The sequence below is a fragment of the Neoarius graeffei genome, chromosome 20, assembly GCF_027579695.1.
Source record: "Neoarius graeffei isolate fNeoGra1 chromosome 20, fNeoGra1.pri, whole genome shotgun sequence".
In the NCBI taxonomy this organism is placed as follows: domain Eukaryota; kingdom Metazoa; phylum Chordata; class Actinopteri; order Siluriformes; family Ariidae; genus Neoarius; species Neoarius graeffei.
In genome coordinates this window covers 40,725,521-40,747,529 of record NC_083588.1, presented here as the reverse complement: position 1 = coordinate 40,747,529, position 22,009 = coordinate 40,725,521, and the positions used below count along the sequence as shown (strand labels likewise).

The following is a 22,009-nucleotide window of genomic DNA, read 5'->3' as shown; positions in this document are numbered from 1 at the left end:
TCCCAATCCTGTAGAGACACACACACACACACACACACAGCAAGCAGTGGGATACAAACACTGATATTCACAACTACTCACTAAAAATCCTGATCCACAATAGATGCCTGGGTCCTTTTTCATAGCCACACACGTCACACACACTCATGTACTTGTGTGGATACAGCACCTACACTCACCTACACCTACACAAGTGTACGGATGTCAGTACTGTAGGGTGAGTGGGCTGTAGTTATGAGTGTAATGAGGTTTTTTTTTTTTCTCTTCACACCAACCTTCCCACTTCTGCCTTACAGCTTCAGTGCGAGGTGGAGAAGCCACTGCTGATGTTCAGAGGGGACAACTTCAAGAAGGACATGAAGAAATATGACCACCACATTGCTGACCTGAGGAAACAGTTGGTCAGTCGTTACGCTGCTGTAGAGAAGGTATGTTTTAAGTTGTAGGTTTTTTGTCAACTCCATAAGCATTTTCTCTATAAATACACCAAGAGCTCTCAGCTGAGAGAGGTTTTTAGAATATTATTAACTAAATTTATCAAATTCGATCTTTACACCTTACTTGAATCCTGTAAGGCTGAAATAACCAAATCATAAACACACCATGTGTCAGCATGCCATATGTTGATGTGAGCTGCCGTGACAGTTTACATCCAGTGATATGAGTGTCATGTTACTATTACCATAATTACCAAGATACTGTTTGACACCATGACAGCTAACTGTACTTCCTAATATTTCCTAGGTACTAATTAGCACATGTTTTATAATTAGCTAGGCACTTTATGATCTCGGTCATAATGTATTTTGTAACATAGCCAGGAAAAAGCTGCTAGTGTCTGATTATTTCAAGTGATGAAATAATTATTGCTGAGACAATAATTCTGTCCCCAGTCCAAACACATTCTCCCTAAAATAAGGCAAACCTTAGCAGCAGGAAGCAGCAACTCATTATTTCTGCAGCATTAATCCTGTAGACACACACACACACACACATACACAGCAAGCAGTGGGATAGAAGCACGAATACACACAACTACTCACTAAAAATCCTGATCCTCAATAGAATAGATGCTTGGGTCTTTTTTCATATGAACACATGTCAAACACACTCATGTAGTTGTATGGATACGTACCCTGTGTCCGAAATCGCTCAGTCGTTGACTACTCCATACTCACTATAGAGAGAATTATTATATAGAGGACTATATAGTGAGCTCACTGATAAAATGAAAAAAAAAAAACACTTTGACACTACTCCGCCGTGCCGTTATTTACGTCATTACTATCACACAATTAAAACGTGCCAGATCAGTCGGCTGGTGGGTTTTCAAAATAATAAATACTGTACATGCATGTATTTCTGTGATAAATACATATTATACTGAGCGTATTTCCCACATTAATAAATACAAAGTGATTTGTGTCTGCTGCATCTTTCAGTTCTTTTAAATCAAGGGTGAATACTTTCTTTCTTCTTTGCCGCTGCCTTTTATTAAATCAAGTTTGATTAATTCCTGGCTCTGAACTGTAACTTTTATTCTTGTATTTTATCTGTCTCATGTTATTTTAGCTTTTTTCTATTCTCTTACTATTTTTAACTGTACTCGAATATCCATTTGTAATGTGTTTCTTCCTCCATATATTCACCCCAACACACTTTTCTTTCAGTGTGACCACAGTGCATGATGGTATATGTTGCTTGGTTAGCGGCCATCAGTTGTACACTACTTTTCATGATGCATTGTGGGATACTATGAGTCCATTATATCGGGTGTAATAATTCTCAGTATACATTCGGACAGCGCTACAAAATGGCGAACACACTATATAGTCCACTATATAGTGAGTAGTGAGTGATTTTGGACACAGGGACTGTGTCTGGTTATTTTAAGTGATGATGTATGTTATTGTCACAGACATAACATCAGTGCAAATGTGTGATGTCATTACAGCTTACACCACATACCAATCAGACTAATTCTTTGCTAAGGGGGTGGCATGGTGGTGTAGTGGTTAGCACTGTCACCTCACAGCAAAAAGGTTCTGGGTTCGAGCCTAGTGGCTGACGGAGGCCTTTCTGTATGGAGTTTGCATGTTCTCCCCGTGTCTGCGTGGGTTTCCTCTGGGTGCTCTGGTTTCCCCCACAGTCCAAAGACATGCAGTTAGGTTAACACAGGGCAGCCATGGCCTGAAGGTTGGGCTAAAGTGCCCTTGAGCAAGGCATCTAACCCCCAACTGCTCCCTGGGCGCTGTAGCATAGCTACACTGCTCTGGGTATACGTGTGTGTGCTCATTGCTCAGTTGTGTGTGCATGTGTGTGTTCACTGCTTCAGATGGGTTAAATGCAGAGGAGAAATCTCATTGTGCTTAAGTCTGTTTTTGAGTGTACGTGTGATAAATAAAGGCTTCTTCTTCTTGTAATCTTATTTAATTTAGGTTTTATTATATTAATTTAAAACAGATAGTAAATAGTATTTTCTGTGACCATGTTTGAATATATCTTATGCGCTGACAGTAAAAGTAAAAGGCATGTATCATAATAGTCCTAATGAAATATATATTAACCATGCCAGACTTCGCAAAGAAAAATAGCTTGTAAACAGTAAAACGTCCGCTATGTTAATTACAGGGAATGGTTAAATAACACTACTATGCAACTGAACATGAGTTGACTTGATATTGTATGACATGATGCCTTATTGATGAAGGGTTAAAATAAAGTTTTGTCTGACAATATTTTATAAAAGTTTTATAGTTGATAAAGTTTATCCTATCTTTTCTTATTTTACAGTACAGGTTTTTTGTGTAGATTGTCTTTTGTGCTTACAGTGGTGCTTGAAAGTTTGTGAACCCTTTAGAATTTTCTATATTTCTGCATAAATATGACCTAAAACATCATCAGATTTTCACACAAGTCCTAAAAATAGATAAAGAGAACCGAGTTAAACAAATGAGAAAAATATTATACTTGGTCATTTATTTATTGAGGAAAATGATCCAATATTACATATCTGTGAGTGGCAAAAGTATGTGAACCTTTGCTTTCAGTATCTGGTGTGACCCCCTTGTGCAGCAATAACTGCAGCTAAACGTTTGCGGTAACTGTTGATCAGTCCTGCACACCAGCTTGGAGGAATTTTAGCCCATTCCTCCGTACAGAACAGCTTCAACTCTGGGATGTTGGTGGGTTTCCTCACATGAACTGCTCGCTTCAGGTCATTCCACAACATTTTGATTGGATTAAGGTCAGAACTTTGACTTGGCCATTCCAAAACATTAACTTTATTCTTCTTTAACCATTCTTTGGTAGAATGGCTTGTGTGCTTAGGGACGTTGTCTTGCTGCATGACCCACCTTCTCTTGAGATTCATTTTCCTTTAGAATTTGCTGGTATAATTCAGAATTCATTGTTCCATCAATGATGGCAAGCCGTCCTGGCCCAGATGCAGCAAAACAGGCCCAAACCATGATACTACCACCATCATGTTTCACAGATGGGATAAAGTTCTTACAGTGGTGCTTGAAAGTTTGTGAACCCTTTAAGATTTTCTACATTTCTGCATAAATATGACCTAAAACATCATCAGATTTTCACACAAGTCCTAAAAATAGATAAAGAGAACCCAGTTAAACAAATGAGACAAAAATATTATACTTGGTCATTTATTTATTGAGAAAAATGATCCAATATTACATATCTGTGAGTGGCAAAAGTATGTGAACCTCTAGGATTAGCAGTTAATTTGAAGGTGAAATTAGAGTCAGGTGTTTTCAATCAATGGGATGACAATCAGGTGTGAGTGGGCACCCTGTTTTATTTAAAGAACAGGGATCTATCAAAGTCTGATCTTCACAACGCACATTTGTGGAAGTGGATCATGGCACGAACAAAGGAGATTTCTGAGGACCTCAGAAAAAGTGTTGTTGATGTTCATCAGGCTGGAAAAGGTTATTAAGCCATCTCTAAAGAGTTTGGACTCCACCAATCCACAGTCAGACAGATTGTGTACAAATGGAGGAAATTCAAGACCATTGTTACCCTCCCCAGGAGTGGTCAACCAACAAAGATCACTCCGAGAGCAAGGCGTGTAATAGTCGGCCAGGTCATAAAGGACCCCAGGGTAACTTCTAAGCAACTGAAGGCCTCTCTCACATTGGTTAATGTTAATGTTCATGAGTCCAGCATCAGGATAAGACCGAACAACAATGGTCTGCATGGCAGGGTTGTGAGGAGAAAGCCACTGCTCTCCAAAAAGAACATTGCTGCTCGTCTGCAGTTTGCTAAAGATCACGTGGACAAGCCAGAAGGCTATTGGAAAAATATTTTGTGGATGGATGAGACCAAAATAGAACTTTTTGGTTTAAATGAGAAGCGTTATGTTTGGAGAAAAGAAAACACTGCATTCCAGCATAAGAACCTTATCCCATCTGTGAAACATGGTGGTGGTAGTATTGTGGTTTGGGCCTATTTTGCTGCATCTGGGCCAGGACAGCTTGCCATCATTGATGGAACAATGAATTCTGAATTATACCAGCAAATTCTAAAGGAAAATGTCAGGACATCTGTCCATGAACTGAATCTCAAGAGAAGGTGGGTCATGCAGCAAGCCAACGACCCTAAGCACACAAGTTGTTCTACCAAAGAATGGTTAAAGAAGAATAAAGTGAATGTTTTGGAATGGCCAAGTCAAAGTCCTGACCTTAATCCAATCGAAATGTTGTGGAAGGACCTGAAGCAAGCAGTTCATGTGAGGAAACCCACCAACATCCCAGAGTTGAAGCTGTTCTGTATGGAGGAACGGGCTAAAATTCCTCCAAGCCGGTGTGCAGGACTGATCAACAGTTACCGCAAATGTTTAGTTGCAGTTATTGCTGCACAAGGGGGTCACACCAGATACTGAAAGCAAAGGTTCACATACTTTTGCCACTCACAGATATGTAATATTGGATCATTTTCCTCAATAAATAAATGACCAAGTATAATTTTTTTGTCTCATTTGTTTAACTGGGTTCTCTTTATCTACTTTTAGGACTTGTGTGAAAATCTGATGATGTTTTAGGTCATATTTATGCAGAAATATAGAAAATTCTAAAGGGTTCACAAACTTTCAAGCACCACTGTATGCTGGAATGCAGTGTTTTCCTTTCTCCAAACATAATGCTTTTCATTTAAACCAAAAAGTTCTATTTTGGTCTCACCTGTCCACAAAACATTTTTACAATAGCCTTCTTGCTTGTCCACGTGATCTTTAGCAAACTGCAGATGAGCAGCAATGTTCTTTTTGGAGAGCAGTGGCTTTCTCCTTGCAACCCTGCCATGCACACCATTGTTGTTCAGTGTTCTCCTGATGGTGGACTCATGGACATTAACATTAGCCAATGTGAGGGAGGCCTTCAGTTGCTTAGAAGTTACCCTGGGGTCCTTTGTGACCTCGCCGACTATTACACGCCTTGCTCTTGGAGTGATCTTTGTTGGTCGACCACTCCTGGGGAAGGTAACAAGGGTCTTGAATTTCCTCCATTTGTCCACAATCTGTCTGACTGTGGATTGGTGGAGTCCAAACTCTTTAGAGATGGTTTTGTAACCTTTTCCAGCCTGATGAGCATCAACAACACTTTTTCTGATGTCCTCAGAAATATCTTTTGTTCGTGCCATGATACACTTCCATAAACATGTGTTGTGATGATCAGACTTTGATAGATCCCTGTTCTTTAAATAAAATAGGGTGCCCACTCACAACTGATTGTCATCCCATTGATTGAAAACACATGACTCTAATTTCACCTTCAAATTAACTGCTAATCCTAGAGGTTCACATACTTTTGCCACTCACAGATATGTAATATTGGATAATTTTCCTCAGTAAATAAATGACCAAGTATAATATTTTTTGTCTAATTTGTTTAACTGGGTTCTCTTTATCTACTTTTAGGACTTGTGTGAAAATCTAATGATGTTTTAGGTCATATTTATGCAGAAATATAGAAAATTCTAAAGGGTTCACAAACTTTCAAACACCACTGTAAATATCTTTAAATGTTTCCCAAATATAAATGAGCAACCATAACATTAACAGATTGTGCTGTATGCATCGCCACCACTTCACCATACTGTATCAGTGCCCAGATTCTCTCTTCCAGAGCAGGTGGTTGGGTGAGGCATTGAGCTCCTCATTGCATCAAGAGAGCAATACAGGGTGTTTCAAAACAAATTTAATATTATTTGAGATATAAATATCCCAGACACTACATAGTCTAGGTAAATGAAACTGATCAGGCTTAATGTTGAGCAATATAAGATTTCATCTCTCATCTGTACAGGGTCGCAGGCAAGCTGGAGTCTACCCCAGCTGACTATAGGCGAGGTACACCCTGGACAAGTCACCAGGTCATCACAGGGCTGATACATAGTGACAAACAACCATTCACACTCATGGCCAATTTAGAGCCACCGATTAGCCTAACCTGCATGTCTTTGGACTGTGGGGGGAAACCAGAGCACCCAGAGGAAACCCATGTGGAGACAGGGATTACATGCAAACTTCACACAGAAAGGCCCTGTCAGCCACGGGGCTCGAACCCAGAACCTTCTTGCTGTGAGGCGACAGTGCTAACCACTACACCACCGTGCCGACCCCATGTCTATGCCTAAAAAGTTAAAAACAAACAACATAAAATTTTGACCTGTTTCCACACATGCTGTTAAAATTTGAGGTCAATTGAACAAGAATAGGCAAAGTTAATAGATTGTGAAATGATGTCAAATTTTTTGAAACACCCTGTACTGTATATGTTGTTTTTCCCACCAGAAAACAACAGCATTATAGTGGCTGAGTAGTTTGTAGACCATTCTGAAGGTTTCTGAGGAAATTATTTCAGATAAAACTTCCCAAAAATTATAAAACGGGAATTTCCATTTAAGTAGTCAAGTGCTGTTATAGTTTAACACAGAGAATGCTATCTATCTAATGGTATCTAGGTAAATAACTATTGTACACTCACCAGCCATTTTAATAGAAGTGCCTGTATTCGGCTCCTCGAACACACACAACAAAAAGTGGTTTGGGACGAACTCAAGGTTACACTCGGCATGGGGGTAACTCAGGAGTCACACAGTGATTGAAGCAGCCCAGTGGTTTTGGTTACCAAAACCAACGGGTCAGTCCCCTTCTATGTAGACTTGTCTCTATGTAAAAAATTCAAAGTGGTGTCTAAATTTGACTAAGGGATATTGGCAGATTCCCTTGACTCCATTATCCTGTGAAAAAAAAAGACTTTTTCCACTCCATTTGGTTTACACCTGTTTGTCACCCTTCTGTGTGTGTGTGTTTTTTTTTTTTTTTTGGCGTCCCAAGCAATGTTTCAACGACTCATGGATAGAAACCTCCACCCACACAGGGCATATGTCACTGCCTATTTGGATGATATCATTATTTACAATAATAATTGGCAGTGGCATTTACAACACCTGAGGGCTGTCCTGAGATCTCTGAGATGCGTGGGATTCACTCACAGCAAACCCAAAGAAGTGGGCAAATGGGCAGGTAGAAGTACGGTATCTGGGCTTCCACTTGGGTCATGGGCAGGTGCATCTTCAAATGGATGACTGTAGCAACTGCAGCCTGCCCGAGACCCAAGACCAAAAAGGGGGTGAGGCAGTTCCTAGGGTTGGCTGGCTGGCTGCTACAGAAGTTTTGTACCTAATTTTTCAGCTGTCACCAGCCCGCTGACTGACCTCACTGAAAAGGGGGCATCAGATCCGGTCCAGTGGACAGAGCCATGCGAACAGGCTTTCTCCCAGGTTAAAGTGGTTTTGTGTGGGGGCAGTTTAAGTCACTGAAAAAGCGAAAGTAAGCAGTGAATAAAAACACCTTGTGCTGTCGCAAGCCTCTTTCCCAGCGCCTCATTTCCCACGAGCTTCAAAAGAGTTGTACAGTTTTACAACTCATTAGAGGGAGTTCATCAGTTCTCCAGATTGATAGGAAATGGACCAGCATTTATAGACGTTTTATCAATTTCTCTTGAAAACATTTCCAGATAATAGGAATGCCAATACAAAAAGAGGTGCTGGATGCATATCGTTAGTTATAAGTTACAGGGAAATAACAGAGCAAAGCCAGGCTAGGGGTTATTGGAGGCGATGTATTAATGCTTGCCTTGTGCCTGTGTCAATTGTGTGACTGCAGGCCCGTAAAGCTCTGGCAGATAGGCAAAAGGACCTGGAAGTGAAGACGCAGCAACTGGAGATCAAACTGAGCAACAAGACTGAAGAGGACATCAAGAAGGCCCGACGGAAATCCACTCAAGCAGGTCAGAGTTTTTCCAGCAGCATTTTTTCAACATTTATTGCTTTTTCACTCGATGTGATCAAAAACACTAAGTTTTTAGTGACTTTGCTTTTCTTAATCATTGTGTTTTGAGTCTAGACATACTAGAACTGTTTTAAACATTACTTTACAGGCACTTAGCAACATATAACATACCCAGATCAGTCTGTGGGAACAGTTAGGGGTTAAGTACCTTGCTCAAAGGCACTTCAGCCATTCCTGTTGATCCAGGGAATCAAACCGGTGACCTTTTGGTCGCAAAGCTGCTTCTCTAACCATTAGGCCATGGTTTCCTGTGGGCAGATACAGATTAAAAAAGGCAGATACAGATTCCTCCAATATGAATAAAAGTTGTTGAATTTGGTTCTCTACTGAACCGTAAGAATGAACCTTTTCCCTAACATTGTCTCAGTATACTTTGCTCAAGACTTTCTGCTCTCCTCTCCAGCTACTCCTTTGGAAAATTGCCCCTGAAATAAGCCTGCCATTATCTAGCATTCCTTATTTAAATGTCAGTAAACAGGGTTTTTTTTCATCTGTCACTCTAGTGTGAAGTCCATTAGCAAACAGTGTTGTGCCTGTGGAAGAGGGTTTTTTTTTGTCGCATTGCCAGGATCCAGCATTTTAAAGAAACCAGGTTCTGTCCACTTCAGACAACTGAAAACTGGAGATCTGGTGCATACAGCGTGGGATAAAAACCTTAGAGGGGAAGTTAAAAGCAGTCAAGCTCACAAAACGGCTGCCTTCACCAATTGAGGACTATCAGTACTAGATTTCAATGCTGGCCAGTCAGCACCATTGAACAGGACGGGATGTGGAAACCAGCAGGATGCAGCATTTCAAAGCTGTGAACTGCCTGATGCGCTGTGGGAGAGTATTATCACCCAGTCAGAGCCCAGGCAGAAGATGGTGTGTAGGCATACAAAGAAGAACAGTTTGGTGTCTGCTTTAGGGTCTGAAATTACACAGTGCACCAAGGACATATTTGAATCTGGTGACTAGATATGCAGGGAAAGTTCTCTCTTATGTACTAACTTTCTATTCTATATCGCTCTCTATTCTATTGCTATCTGTTACACAAACATTTTTTAAATCGATTATATCTTGAGGGCAGCGCGGTGGTGTAGTGGTTAGCGCTGTCGCCTCACAGCAAGAAGGTCCTGGGTTTGAGCCCAGCAGCCAACGAGGGCCTTTCTGTGTGGAGTTTGCATGTTCTCCCCGTGTCCGCGTGGGTTTCCTCCAGGTGCTCCGGTTTCCCCCACAGTCCAAAGACGTGCAGGTTAGGCTAATTGGTGCTCTAAATTGACCGTAGGTGTGAATGTGAGTGTGAATGGTTGTCTGTGTGTCAGCCCTGTGATGACCTGGCGACTTGTCCAGGGTGTACCCCGCCTCTCGCCCATAGTCAGCTGGGATAGGCTCCAGCTTGCCTGCGACCCTGTAGGACAGGATAAGCGGCTACAGATGATGGATGGATGGATTATATCTTGACCCAAAATCTAATTGCATCACAGTGTTCATACTAGAGTGTTTATTTTCCCATTCAAAATGTGTGTATACATGCAAGGGTGAAGAACCAAATCCTACTGAAGCCTTTAACATTCTGAAGCTCATGGCTAGAAAGGTGTACAAAAGATACCAGATGTTCCATGGTCCTTGGATGGAACATCTGAGGCGGAGACTATTTTCTGTGTAGCTGATTCATATTGTTGAAATTATCTGCTTGGCGTTTATGCCTCTGAGGATGCCAGGTTTTATTTCATCATGTATATTTTATTGCCTAAAGACGTGAAGTTCATGATTAAATGCAACAAATTACAACAACTTAGGTGCTTTGGGTAGAATATAGGCTGTACAAAATGAACTACAAAAACATTGGAACGATTTGTTTATTCCTTGAGTTAGCTATAAACACCAAGTTCACTGATCCAAAGAGTGTATACCGGTTTATAACTTTCACTCGATGATAAGAGTAACTTTGCAATTACCGTCAACATTTATCCATCTTGAAGCTCCGACGTTTACTCATTTTATTTCTTTTGGCATTACATTTTTTCAGAAACAGCAGTATCTGGCAGCACTGTGTTTGCATTTAAGATCAGGGTGGCATGAAGGGGCCTTTAGGGGTGCATTTCATAACATGAATGACCAAATTACAACAGATTATACAACCAAAAAATTGTGCACAGGTTTGCATTTTTAGTAACTTCTCAGTTATACTATATAGTTGCTGTAGTCAATTATGTTTCATTTTACATAACTATCCATAATACTAAAAACAATATAAATACTGACCGGTGCATGTTTTTTTTTTCAGCTCCTTGTGCAAGAAAAAATACTTAAGTTCTAAATCTAAATAGCAGATGACTTGAGATGCACCTCCACCCTGTCTGAGCACTTAAGTCTTTAGACAGTTCTGAGGTCTGAACACTGATGTGTGCAGTGTCTGTATTAACTCAGTAGGTGTGCTTACTTAAACTCTGAATAAAGGGTGTGAGGGATTTTGATTATAACATAAGTGCATCACAGATACTTATGTGATATACAGACTGAACTTACCATATTAATATCTGTAGTTCAGTGCCCATGCAATACTTAAAGCTATACTGCCTTTAAGTTTTTTCAAGTGTAGGTCATAAAAAGAATTTTCCCTGATACCCAATTATTTCTTTAGTGGACTGAAAGCTACTGAATTCGAATCACATACTTCCAATTTTATTAGTTTTTTTAAATAGAGCAATTAATTAATTAGGGCCATGTGGCCCTAAATTCTCTGCTATTTTTTCCTGCTTCACCATGAACCAGGGAAAAAAAAATAGCAGAGAATTTAGGGCCACATGAACCAGGGTGGCACAGTGGTGTAGTGGTTAGTGCTGTCGCCTCACAGCAAGAAGGTCTGGGTTCGAGCACCGAGGGCCTTTCTGTGCGGAGTTTGCATGTTCTCCCCGTGTCCGTGTGGGTTTCCTCCGGGTGCTCCGGTTTCCCCCACAGTCCAAAGACATGCAGGTTAGGTTAACTGGTGACTCTAAATTGACCGTAGGTGTGAATGTGAGTGTGAAAGGTTGTCTGTGTCTATGTGTCAGCCCTGTGATGACCTGGCGACTTGTCCAGGGTGTACCCCGCCTTTTGCCCGTAGTCAGCTGGGATAGGCTCCAGCTTGCCTGCGACCCTGTAGAACAGGATAAAGCGGCTAGAGATAAAGAGATGAGATGAGATGAGACACCAATGGGGTCAAATACTTATTCAATCTCAACATTTATGATTATTCTTATTTGTAAATAGTTGTATGAACTATACTGGCACTATTTTGTGCAGACTCTTGACATTTTTCATCCCAATTAAATGCATTTCAGTTCCAGTTTGTCGCACTACAGTATGTGGAGTTAATTGGTGTGACTAGTTAGACAAGACATAGTTTATTATAAACCTCAGTACTAGGAGTACACTATGCATGAATGTACAGATGCATTTTACTGGAGAAGAACCATCTTGCAGCTTGGCTAAGCAGCAATATGTACTGAATTTTTTTTTTTTCTGTGCTCCTTACTCTGACGTACATCGCACATTTAAATGTGGAAGTGTTAACATCTCACCTGCCTTTTCCTTTTTTCTGCTTATGAGCTCCTATGTGTAGCCCTACTGACACACACGCACACCCATGTAACGCACAGTTCACACCGTAAATAGGAAACATCATTCATGGTTAGATGCTGTCAGTTATCATGTCCCAATTATTGAGGTAAACATCATTAAAGTCACCAAACTCATTCCTATATACATGGATATGTCACTTTATTCATATGGTTGAATATTCAGTTTCTTGTCTCAATCTTAGCCATACCATCATGTTTCCTTCACAGAAATATTTCTTTCTTTGGTATTTTCCAGTGAATATTAAAAAATATATGCTCTCTGAGCTGTGACTGCCCCCTGTTGGTGTAAATAAAATCTGAGGCCGTGGTTCTGTACGCATGACTACAAGTACTACAGGAATTTCTGTTTTGCCGGCAATAGGTGATGACCTGATGCGCTGTGTGGATCTCTACAATCAAGCCCAATCTAAGTGGTTCGAAGAGATGGTCACTACAAGTTTGGTAATTAAACTTACACACTGGACCAATTTATTTGCGCTGTAGCCAACACTGTCTGTCTAGAACTACAAAAATCCATTTTCTTAATCTCATCCCTCATTTCGACTATACAAAATTGTTGTATATTCCTAATAGGAATCTGAATCTGTAGATCCCCGTATCCCCTGAACAGTTTATAACCATACCATGTTAGATAATATTCTAGGACACGCTCATATGCTGATCGTTTCACGTCCGATTGCTTTCTGCAGGAGTTGGAAAGGCTTGAAGTGGAGAGAGTGGAGATGATACAGCAGCACCTGCTCCAGTACACAACTCTACGCCGTGAGACAGACATGTTCAACCAAAGTGTGAGTAATAGAAAGATACACGTAGTGTTTTAACACCATTCATTTATAAGCTATAGTCCTTACAGCTTGGTACCCACAGCACACAGCTCATTGTTTGTTCAGTGATGAAAGTTGACTTTTATTACCCCTTTCATCATGAAGCAACATAGCCACTGAATAGTCCATCCATCCATTATCTGTAGCCGCTTATCCTGCTCTACAGGGTCACAGGCAAGCTGGAGCCTATCCCAGCTGACTATGGGTGAGAGGCGGGGTACACCCTGGACAAGTCACCAAGTTATCGCAGGGCTGACACTGAGACAAACAACCATTCACACTCACATTCACACCTACGGTCAATTTAGAGCCACCAGTTAACCTAACCTGCATGTCTTTGGACTGTGGGGGAAACCGGGGCACCCGGAGGAAACCCACGCAGACACGGGGAGAACATGCAAACTCTGCACAGAAAGGCCCCCGTCGGCCACTGGGCTCAAACCCAGAACCTTCTTGCTGTGAGGCGACAGTGCTAACCACTACACCACCCTGCCGCCCACTGAATAGTCTGCCTGAACAAATTGTGACACTTAGAGAATGTACTATAAATGTTGTAGAAATGTTTTTCTAAGCTTTTCTAGGTTTTCTGAAAAGATCATGTTGGATAAGGAAGATGTTTAACAAACTTTGCTTTTAGCCAGTGTGATGACATCATTCAGTGGAATCGGAAATAAATTTTTAACTGCAATTTTATCCTTTTCCAGGGTGGTGTAGTGATTAGCACTGTTGCCTCATGGTAAGAAGGTTCTGGGTTCGAGCCCAGTGGCTGACGGGAGCCTTTCTGTGTGGAGTTTGTATGTTCTCCCTGTGTCCCCCCACACAGGTGCTCCGGTTTCCCCCACAGTCCAAAGACATGCAGGTTAGGCTAATTGGCGGCTCTAAATTGACCGTAGGTGTGAATGTGAGTGTGAATGGTTGTTTGTATCTATGTGTCAGCCCTGCGATGATCTGGTGACTTATCCAGGGTGTACCCTGCCTCTCGCCCATAGTCAGCTGGGATAGGCTCCAGCTCGCCCGCGACCCTGCACAGGATAAGCCGTTATGGATAATGGATGGATGGATTTATCTCTTTCCACTTTGAGGCTATGCATCCATCCATCATCTATACCACTTATCTGGCAGGGTTGTGGGGGAAACTGGAGCCAATCCCAACGGACATCTGGGAAGGGATAGGGTTCACCCTGGAAAGGTCATCAGTCTATGTCAGGACTAACACAGAGACAAACAGCCATTCATGTCTATAGGCAATTTAGAGTTGACCTAATCCTCAGGTCTTTGGACTGTGCGAGGAAACTGGAGCAAACCCACACAGGCACAGGGAGAACGTGCAGACTCCATATAGAAAGGTCCCAGTCAGCCACGAACCCAGAATTTTCTTGCTCTGAGGCAACAGTACTAACCACTGCACTACTATGCCACCCTGGAGGTAATCAGACTGTTATAATTTTACTTGTGTGAGATATGTGCAGGAGAGAAATATATTTCAGTTCAGGAAAACCCATAGTCTTTAAAACTTTATATATGACACAATTTCAACATTTCACAATGTGAAAGGTTTTCCCAGGCCACCATGCAAGTATTCTTCCTAAAATTTTATCATACATCATCAGGCTCCAATCAGATGCAGCACTCCTTAGTCTGTGTACACATTTCTTACGCACAGCTCACTAGTCAGCGACAGGATTAGACATGATCCAGTTACTGATCCTGTTACTAAAAGTGCATACTCCACATCTTTCACCCAGGGCTAAATGCTTTAGCAAATCCTGCCACATAGCTTTTCAGTCACCAGGGTGTCCAAGCCAGGGCTGAGTAAACAAATGTTGTGGGCATGCAACAGTGAAAGCTGCAGCTTTAATGATGGTTGGTTGGCAAGTATCAGTGTTAGCCACAATAAGAGCGCTCTCTGCATTATACCACCACACTTAAGCCCTGTGACATACTCTTGAACAAAGACAAGTGAGAGTGAAGAAGTATTCTGTTTCTATTATATGCAAGTCTGTAGATTAGGGTGTAACACAATGCCATTATCTGTATACGTATCTGTTTATTACACGCATCTCCAAACATTCATATCTGTATTCAGATTTAAGCCTGACGTGGGAGTGGCCTAAACCAGATTTTTTTTTAAATTAAATATGAAGCACTTTGCCTCCAGAAATATTGGAGAACACTAAGAAGAAAAATAAATATATTACGTTCATTATGTCTTCTTCTTAAATCAAAATAATTAGTTTTCTTTTGTTTCAGACATGTAAAAGCTTTTTACCTTTACCTGACATGTTTCGACGGTGTAACTTCCGTCTTCATCAGAGGGTCACCCGGATGTTGGTGTGTGACGTGCCTTTATAATCAGCTGATGTTATGGTGTCCGGGTGACCCTCTGATGAAGACGGAAGTTACACCGTCGAAACATGTCAGGTAAAGGTAAAAAGCTTTTACATGTCTGAAACAAAAGAAAACTAATTATTTTGAACTAAGAAGAAAACCCAGATGTAGAAATACCAGGACTGTCAGCATGTCATAAATAAACACAGTAAATCCATCATGTAATCATCTTTGTTTGTCCCACAAGCTGTCATATTACGATGGAAAAAAACCCTCCCGTTTACGTGACTTGATTGTTGCATTCCACCGGATCCCACAAGCCCTGCCAACCTTTCAGCCAAGCTTTCTAAAGAAGAAAAAAACAGGGGTGGGTTTCCCAAAAGCATCGTAGCACAAAGATCATCATTAAATGGTTGAGTGAGCATCACAATGAACACTCTCTCTCCTAGTTAAGATGCTCTTAGCATTAAGAGGCTTTTGGGAAACCCACCCCAGAATAGTGCATCTCCTGTTTGTATCTGTATTTGTATCCATTTCGAACATATTTTCTGTTCAATCTGAATAATGTACAGTGGGGCAAAAAAGTATTTAGTCAGCCACCAATTGTGCAAGTTCTCCCACTAAAAAGATGAGAGAGGCCTGTAATTTTCATCATAGGTACACTTCAACTATGAGAGACAGAATGGGGGGAAAGAATCCAGGAAATCACATTGTAGGATTTTTAATGAATTAATTGGTAAATTCCTCGGTAAAATAAGTATTTGGTCACCTACAAACAAGCAAGATTTCTGGCTCTCACAGACCTGTAACTTCTTCTTTAAGAGGCTCCTCTGTCCTCCACTCGTTACCTGTATTAATGGCACCTGTTTGAACTTGTTATCAGTATAAAAGACACCTGTCCACAACCTCAAACAGTCACACTCCAAACTCCACTATGGCCAAGACCAAAGAGCTGTCAAAGGACACCAGAAACAAAATTGTAGACCTGCACCAGGCTGGGAAGACTGAATCTGCAATAGGTAAGCAGCTTGGTGTGAAGAAATCAACTGTGGGAGCAATTATTAGAAAATGGAAGACATACAAGACAAGTGATAATCTCCCTCGATCTGGGGCTCCACACAAGATCTCACCCCGTGGGGTCAAAATGATCACAAGAATGGTGAGCAAAAATCCCAGAACCACACGGGGGGACCTAGTGAATGACCTGCAGAGAGCTGGGACCAAAGTAACAAAGGCTACCTTCAGTAACACACTACACTGCCAGGGACTCAAATCCTGCAGTGCCAGACATGTCCCCCTGCTTAAGCCAGTACATGTCCAGGCCCATCTGAAGTTTGCTAGAGAGCATTTGGATGATCCAGAAGAGGACTGGGAGAATGTCATATGGTCAGATGAAACCAAAATAGAACTTTTTGGTAAAAACTCAACTTGTCATTTTTGGAGGAGAAAGCATGCTGAGTTGCATCCAAAGAACACCATACCTACTGTGAAACATGGGGGTGGAAACATCATGCTTTGGGGCTGTTTTTCTGCAAAGGGACCAGGACGACTGATCCGTGTAAAGGAAAGAATGAATGGGGCCATGTATCGTGAGATTTTGAGTGAAAACCTCCTTCCATCAGCAAGGGCATTGAAGATGAAACGTGGCTGGGTCTTTCAGCATGACAATGATCCCAAACACACTGCCCGGGCAACGAGGGAGTGGCTTCGTAAGAAGCATTTCAAGGTCCTGGAGTGGCCTAGCCAGTCTCCAGATCTCAACCTCATAGAAAATCTTTGGAGGGAGTTGAAAGTCCGTGTTGCCCAGTGACAGCCCCAAAACATCACTGCTCTAGAGGAGATCTGCATGGAGGAATGGGCCAAAATACCAGCAACAGTGTGTGAAAACCTTGTGAAGACTTACAGAAAACGTTTGACCTCTGTCATTGCCAACAAAGGGTATATAACAAAGTATTGAGATGAACTTTTGTTATTGACCACATACTTATTTTCCACCATAATTTGCAAATAAATTCTTTAAAAATCAGACAATGTGATTTTCTGGATTTTTTTTTCTCATTTTGTCTTTCATAGTTGAGGTATACCTATGATGAAAATTACAGGCCTCTCTCATCTTTTTAAGTGGGAGAACTTGCACAATTGGTGACTGACTAAATACTTTTTTGCCCCACTGTATGTACTGTATATATTTATGTATATTCATGTGAAAAAATAAGTACATCCCATGGAAACTGTAGACTTTTCTCAACATATTTAAACAAGCAAACATTGCATGCTTTTGGCACAGTGCCTACCGAGAAAGGTGATATACTTGAACAAAACAAGAAGGAAAATTAGCTCTTTCAATCATTTATTCAACAAGCATATCAAAAGATGTAATATTGTTCTCTGGAGAAAGTAAGTGCACCCTTGGCTTCGGAACCGACTATTGTGCCCTTTAACAAAAATAACTTCTTGTAGGCGTTTTGTATAATTGTCCACCAGTCTCAAACATCGACTTGCTGACATTTTTCACCACTTTTCCATGCAAAATTCTTTCAGTTGCAAGATGTTTGAGGGTGTTCTTGTATGTACTGCCCTTTCCAAATCTTCCCACAACATTTCAATGGGGTTTAAATCTGGGATTTTAACAAGGCCATTCCATAACCCTCCATTTCTTCTTTTTGAGCCATTCCTTGGTGGATTTGCTAGAGTGTGTAGGATCATTATCTTGCTGAAAGGTCCACCTCTGGTTCAACTTCAACTTTTAAACAGATGGCCTTGCATGATCTTCAAGCACTCTTTGATATGATTCACAATTCATAGTTGAATCAATGAATGCAAGCGTCCCAGTCCCTGAGGCAGCAAAACAACCCCAAATCATGACCTTTCCACCACCGTGCTTCACAGTTGGTGTGAAGTTCTTCTTCTGAAAAGCCATCTTTGGTCTGCACCACACATTTGATTCATCTTTCCAGAGCACGTTATTCCAAAAGAATTGGTTTTTGCCTATTGGTAAACTAGTTTTGTTTAACATTCCTTTTGGACAGCAAAGGCTCTTCCCTGGCATGCCTCCCATGCAGGTCAAATGTGTCCAATCTCTTTTTGATTGTAGATGTCTGCACTTTCACAACAACAGTTGCACTGCAAATCCAGTGATGAAATTTTGGGGTTCTTGGAGACTTCTTTTAGCACCAAATGGTCTGCTCTTGGGCTGAATTTGCTGGACAAATTGGCAGGTGTTTGAAATCTACACCACTTATAGATGATTTTCCTTACGGTGGAATCATCGTCGTTCATTTAACCTCTTGTCAAATGGGGATGCTCTTGAGCCATTCGGCTGTATCGGTGTCAAGTTCTATTAGGCCTTCCAGGTTGTTTGGGGGTCGCAAGGTTGGCAGGCATGGATTAGGTGCTGCAATGTCTGTGGCAAACCACATTCGCAGGTATCGTTATCACACACACCAATGGATTTAAGGAATGCGCGAGTCCTGCGACAGCCAGAGCGCATACGATTCAGTCGCCCCCAGGCCTTACAATCCAGCTGATGACCACTGGGCTTGGCAGTGGGAGTCTTGATGAACATGTGGAGTCTGGTGTCGAGAACACTCCACTCCTCTTGCCACCTGTTCTCCACCCAGGACACCGACAGCGGTAGATGTTCTTGAAGCTTTGCAGCTCTAGTAGCAAAGTGTTGTCTCTGGATGCATTGCGGGGCTGCTGTAGGGTCGGGTAGGGGTACCAGGCTACCCCCCTCTTTAGCCTTCTCGGCCAGTTTAAGCACCTGGTAGTCGCGTCAAATGGAGGGAGGAGGGATGCCAGAGACCACAGGTAGCATGACCGTGGGGGTGGACTTTAGCATTCCTGAAATCAACCTCATTGCACCATTAAGGACTGTATCAACAGCCTTGGTGTGCGTACTGTGCGACCAGACAGCGGCAGCATATTCTGCTATAGAATAAACCAGGGCCAGTGGAATGATTTATTTCTAATAATTTAGAGATCTTTTAAAATCCCTTGCCAGATTCAGAGGCATCCACAACCTTTCATCTGAGATCCTTAGAGAGCTCTTTAGAGCTTGGCATGATGACACCACACACTTCAATATAAATAGAGAACACCATACTCTCTAGATGTTAGGTTTAAATAAGACCGGTTCCACCTGCACCTCCACCTGCAGGAGGTTCTCATCAATGGCACCTAATCCGGAACATGTGATTCTAATTTGATGGACTGGAAAGTGTGATAAACGTAAGGGTGTACTTAAATTTTCCAGGGTGTCCTTACTTTTTTGACTGATTCTGTTTTTTTTTTACTTAAATTATGAAAATGATTACAAAACGTCAATTTTACATGTCATTTGTTGGAGTATATTACCTTTATCTGTCGGCACTGAGAGGGAAATGTTTGCTTGCTTGACTACATTGAGAACAGTCTACAATTTCTATGGGATTTACTTATTTTTTCCACATGATTGTACATCTCTACTGTAGATAAACCAGGAACAACATAAGGCCTAGACTTGATCATCAAGTAAAAGTAGCTGGAGTGATGATATCTTTACATATTATAGGATGCCCACTTTCCCAATGTAGAACACCAGACTGTAGAGCAAGCATCATTTTGAAAGACGTGTTTCACTTGAGTAATGTCTGACTTGTGTGTTGTAGACCCTGGAGCCAGTGGACCAGCTCCTCCGGAATGTGGATCCAGCCAAAGACAGAGAGCTGTGGGTGCGGGAACACAAGACAGGAGATCTGAGACCTGTGGACATGGACATTTAAAGGACACTAACCTTATAACAGAAGACAACTGCACACACACACACATACACACATTACACACGTCACCCAAACTACATAAGTCTGCCTGTCTGTCTGTACAACACTTCAACTTCTCGGCCAAAGCCATAAGCATTGTCCCACTCAAGCCAGCATTTGTATTCTTCAATATCTTTCAATGAACATACAAAATACAAAGTTACAAAGAGTGGTGATATCATTGATATCAAACAGTTTACAGGCAGAGTGCATTACTCTACTCAGCACTTTGTTTTGCATGAATAAAAATCCACCAGCCTTATCGATCTTCAGCTCACACAGATCTCATTATTTTACTGCATCAACATGTTGCATATACACAATGCAAGCAGTGAAATCTTTTCAAATAAATGTTACAGTTAACTACGTTCAGGCAACATTCATGTTGCTAATCGAAAGAAGCACATACAAATGCCGAAATATCATAACATTATGGGCGCATGCATAAATCAGACCATTATTTCTGTAAAATAATAGTTTTAAAAAAGTAACTCAATTGTTTATCGTGTTCAAAAATGCTTTCTACAGGAAAAATCGGCTGCAGTTTGAAAATGGCAGCAGTCTTAACGTAAGTAACCAGCATGATCCCATTTGTAGAATTTGTGCAGGATAATATTCTATTATAGTGTCATTGTATAGTTATGTTGTTACATCTTCAATGTAGTATAAAAAATGCAGAATTTATTGCAATGAGAAATACAATGGGATTTTGATTATAGTCATACCCAACCCAAATCTACCACATGAACAACAAAAGCCTTGATGAAGAAAAAAAAAGCCTGAATAAAATGCATTATCTAAGTATGGATATTTTTAAAAATTATTTTTGCAGGCTTGTTTTGCAAAAAGCACGTAGTTCTCAAAACAATGTGGTGATGAATAGTGCTACTTCATCTACGGAATAATATTTGTGTAAAAAGAAAATTTCAGCCCATTGAATGTGTTCATAGAGCATGTGTTGGCAAAATACTGCATTTGTAAATCCAATCATGTAACTTTTCCTCAAGCAAAGCCAAGAAACCTCTTTATGCAGAACATAATCAGCTCCGTGCAACATCATAATCTCATTCTGTGTTCATTTCAAGTTTAGTCACAAAAGTTACTTGAGCTGGTATTAAGGATAAACTTTAGAGGGGAGCGTAGAAATTGCTTTAATTTAAATGAAGAAAAAGAAGCCTTTGTTTGTCACACACACACACACACACACACACATATATATATATATATATATATATATATATATATATATATATATATATATATATATATATATATATATATGGTATATATACAGGGTGTTTCAAAAATTTGATATCATTTCACCATCTAACTTTGCCAATTCTCATTCAGTTGACCTCAAATTTTAACAGCATGTGTGGAAACAGGTCAAAATTTTATGTTTAATGTTTTTTGTTTTTATCTTTTTAGGCATAGAAATGCCATTCACTGGAAAAGAAAAGGCGTTTTGTGTGTTAGACTGCGCTCGAACAAGACTGTGCGGTGTGCAGATTTGGACACGGCACAAAAAGGTCAAAGAGGAAGGCTGGGTTAGGGTTAGGCGTGCATATAGAAAATTTGTGAAATCGTTCATGGAATCCACATACCTTTGAATTTCTCGCTCAAATTTTGAGGAATAAATCTTATATTGCTCAACATTAAGCCTGATCAGTTTCATTTGCCTAGATTATGTAGTTTCCGGAATATTAATATCTCAAATAATATCACATTTTTTGGAAACACCCTGTGTGTGTGTATATATATATATATATATATATATATATATATATATATATATATATATATATATTACACACACACACACACACACACACACACAAGTCAAAATTTGGACACATCTGCTAATTCATAGGTTTTTCTGTATTGTGACTATTTTCTACTACACTGTAGAATAATCCTGAAGACATCAAAACTATGAAATAACATATGGAACATACATGGAATTGTGTGGTAAAGAAAAAAACCCCATATGTTTCATATTTTAGATTCTTCAAAGTAGACAGTGTTTATGTTAATGATGTTTTGCACATACTGGCATTATCTTAACCAGCTTCATGAGGT

The 22,009-nt window shown here is 40.6% G+C and overlaps 1 protein-coding gene across 2 annotated transcripts in view; it reads left to right on the top strand.

Annotated features, from left to right (window-relative positions):
• gas7a (growth arrest-specific 7a) overlaps positions 1-21,132 on the top strand; it is an 87,046-nt gene extending 65,914 nt beyond the window's left edge. For both annotated transcript variants that reach the window (XM_060902610.1, XM_060902611.1), the window contains 5 exons: positions 297-428; positions 8,189-8,312; positions 12,341-12,420; positions 12,669-12,767; positions 19,781-21,132. In XM_060902610.1, the coding sequence (XP_060758593.1) occupies positions 297-428; positions 8,189-8,312; positions 12,341-12,420; positions 12,669-12,767; positions 19,781-19,894 (549 nt within the window). In that variant the 3' untranslated portion in view covers positions 19,895-21,132. The remainder of the gene's footprint in view (positions 1-296; positions 429-8,188; positions 8,313-12,340; positions 12,421-12,668; positions 12,768-19,780) is intronic.
• The last annotated feature ends 877 nt before the right edge of the window (positions 21,133-22,009 follow it).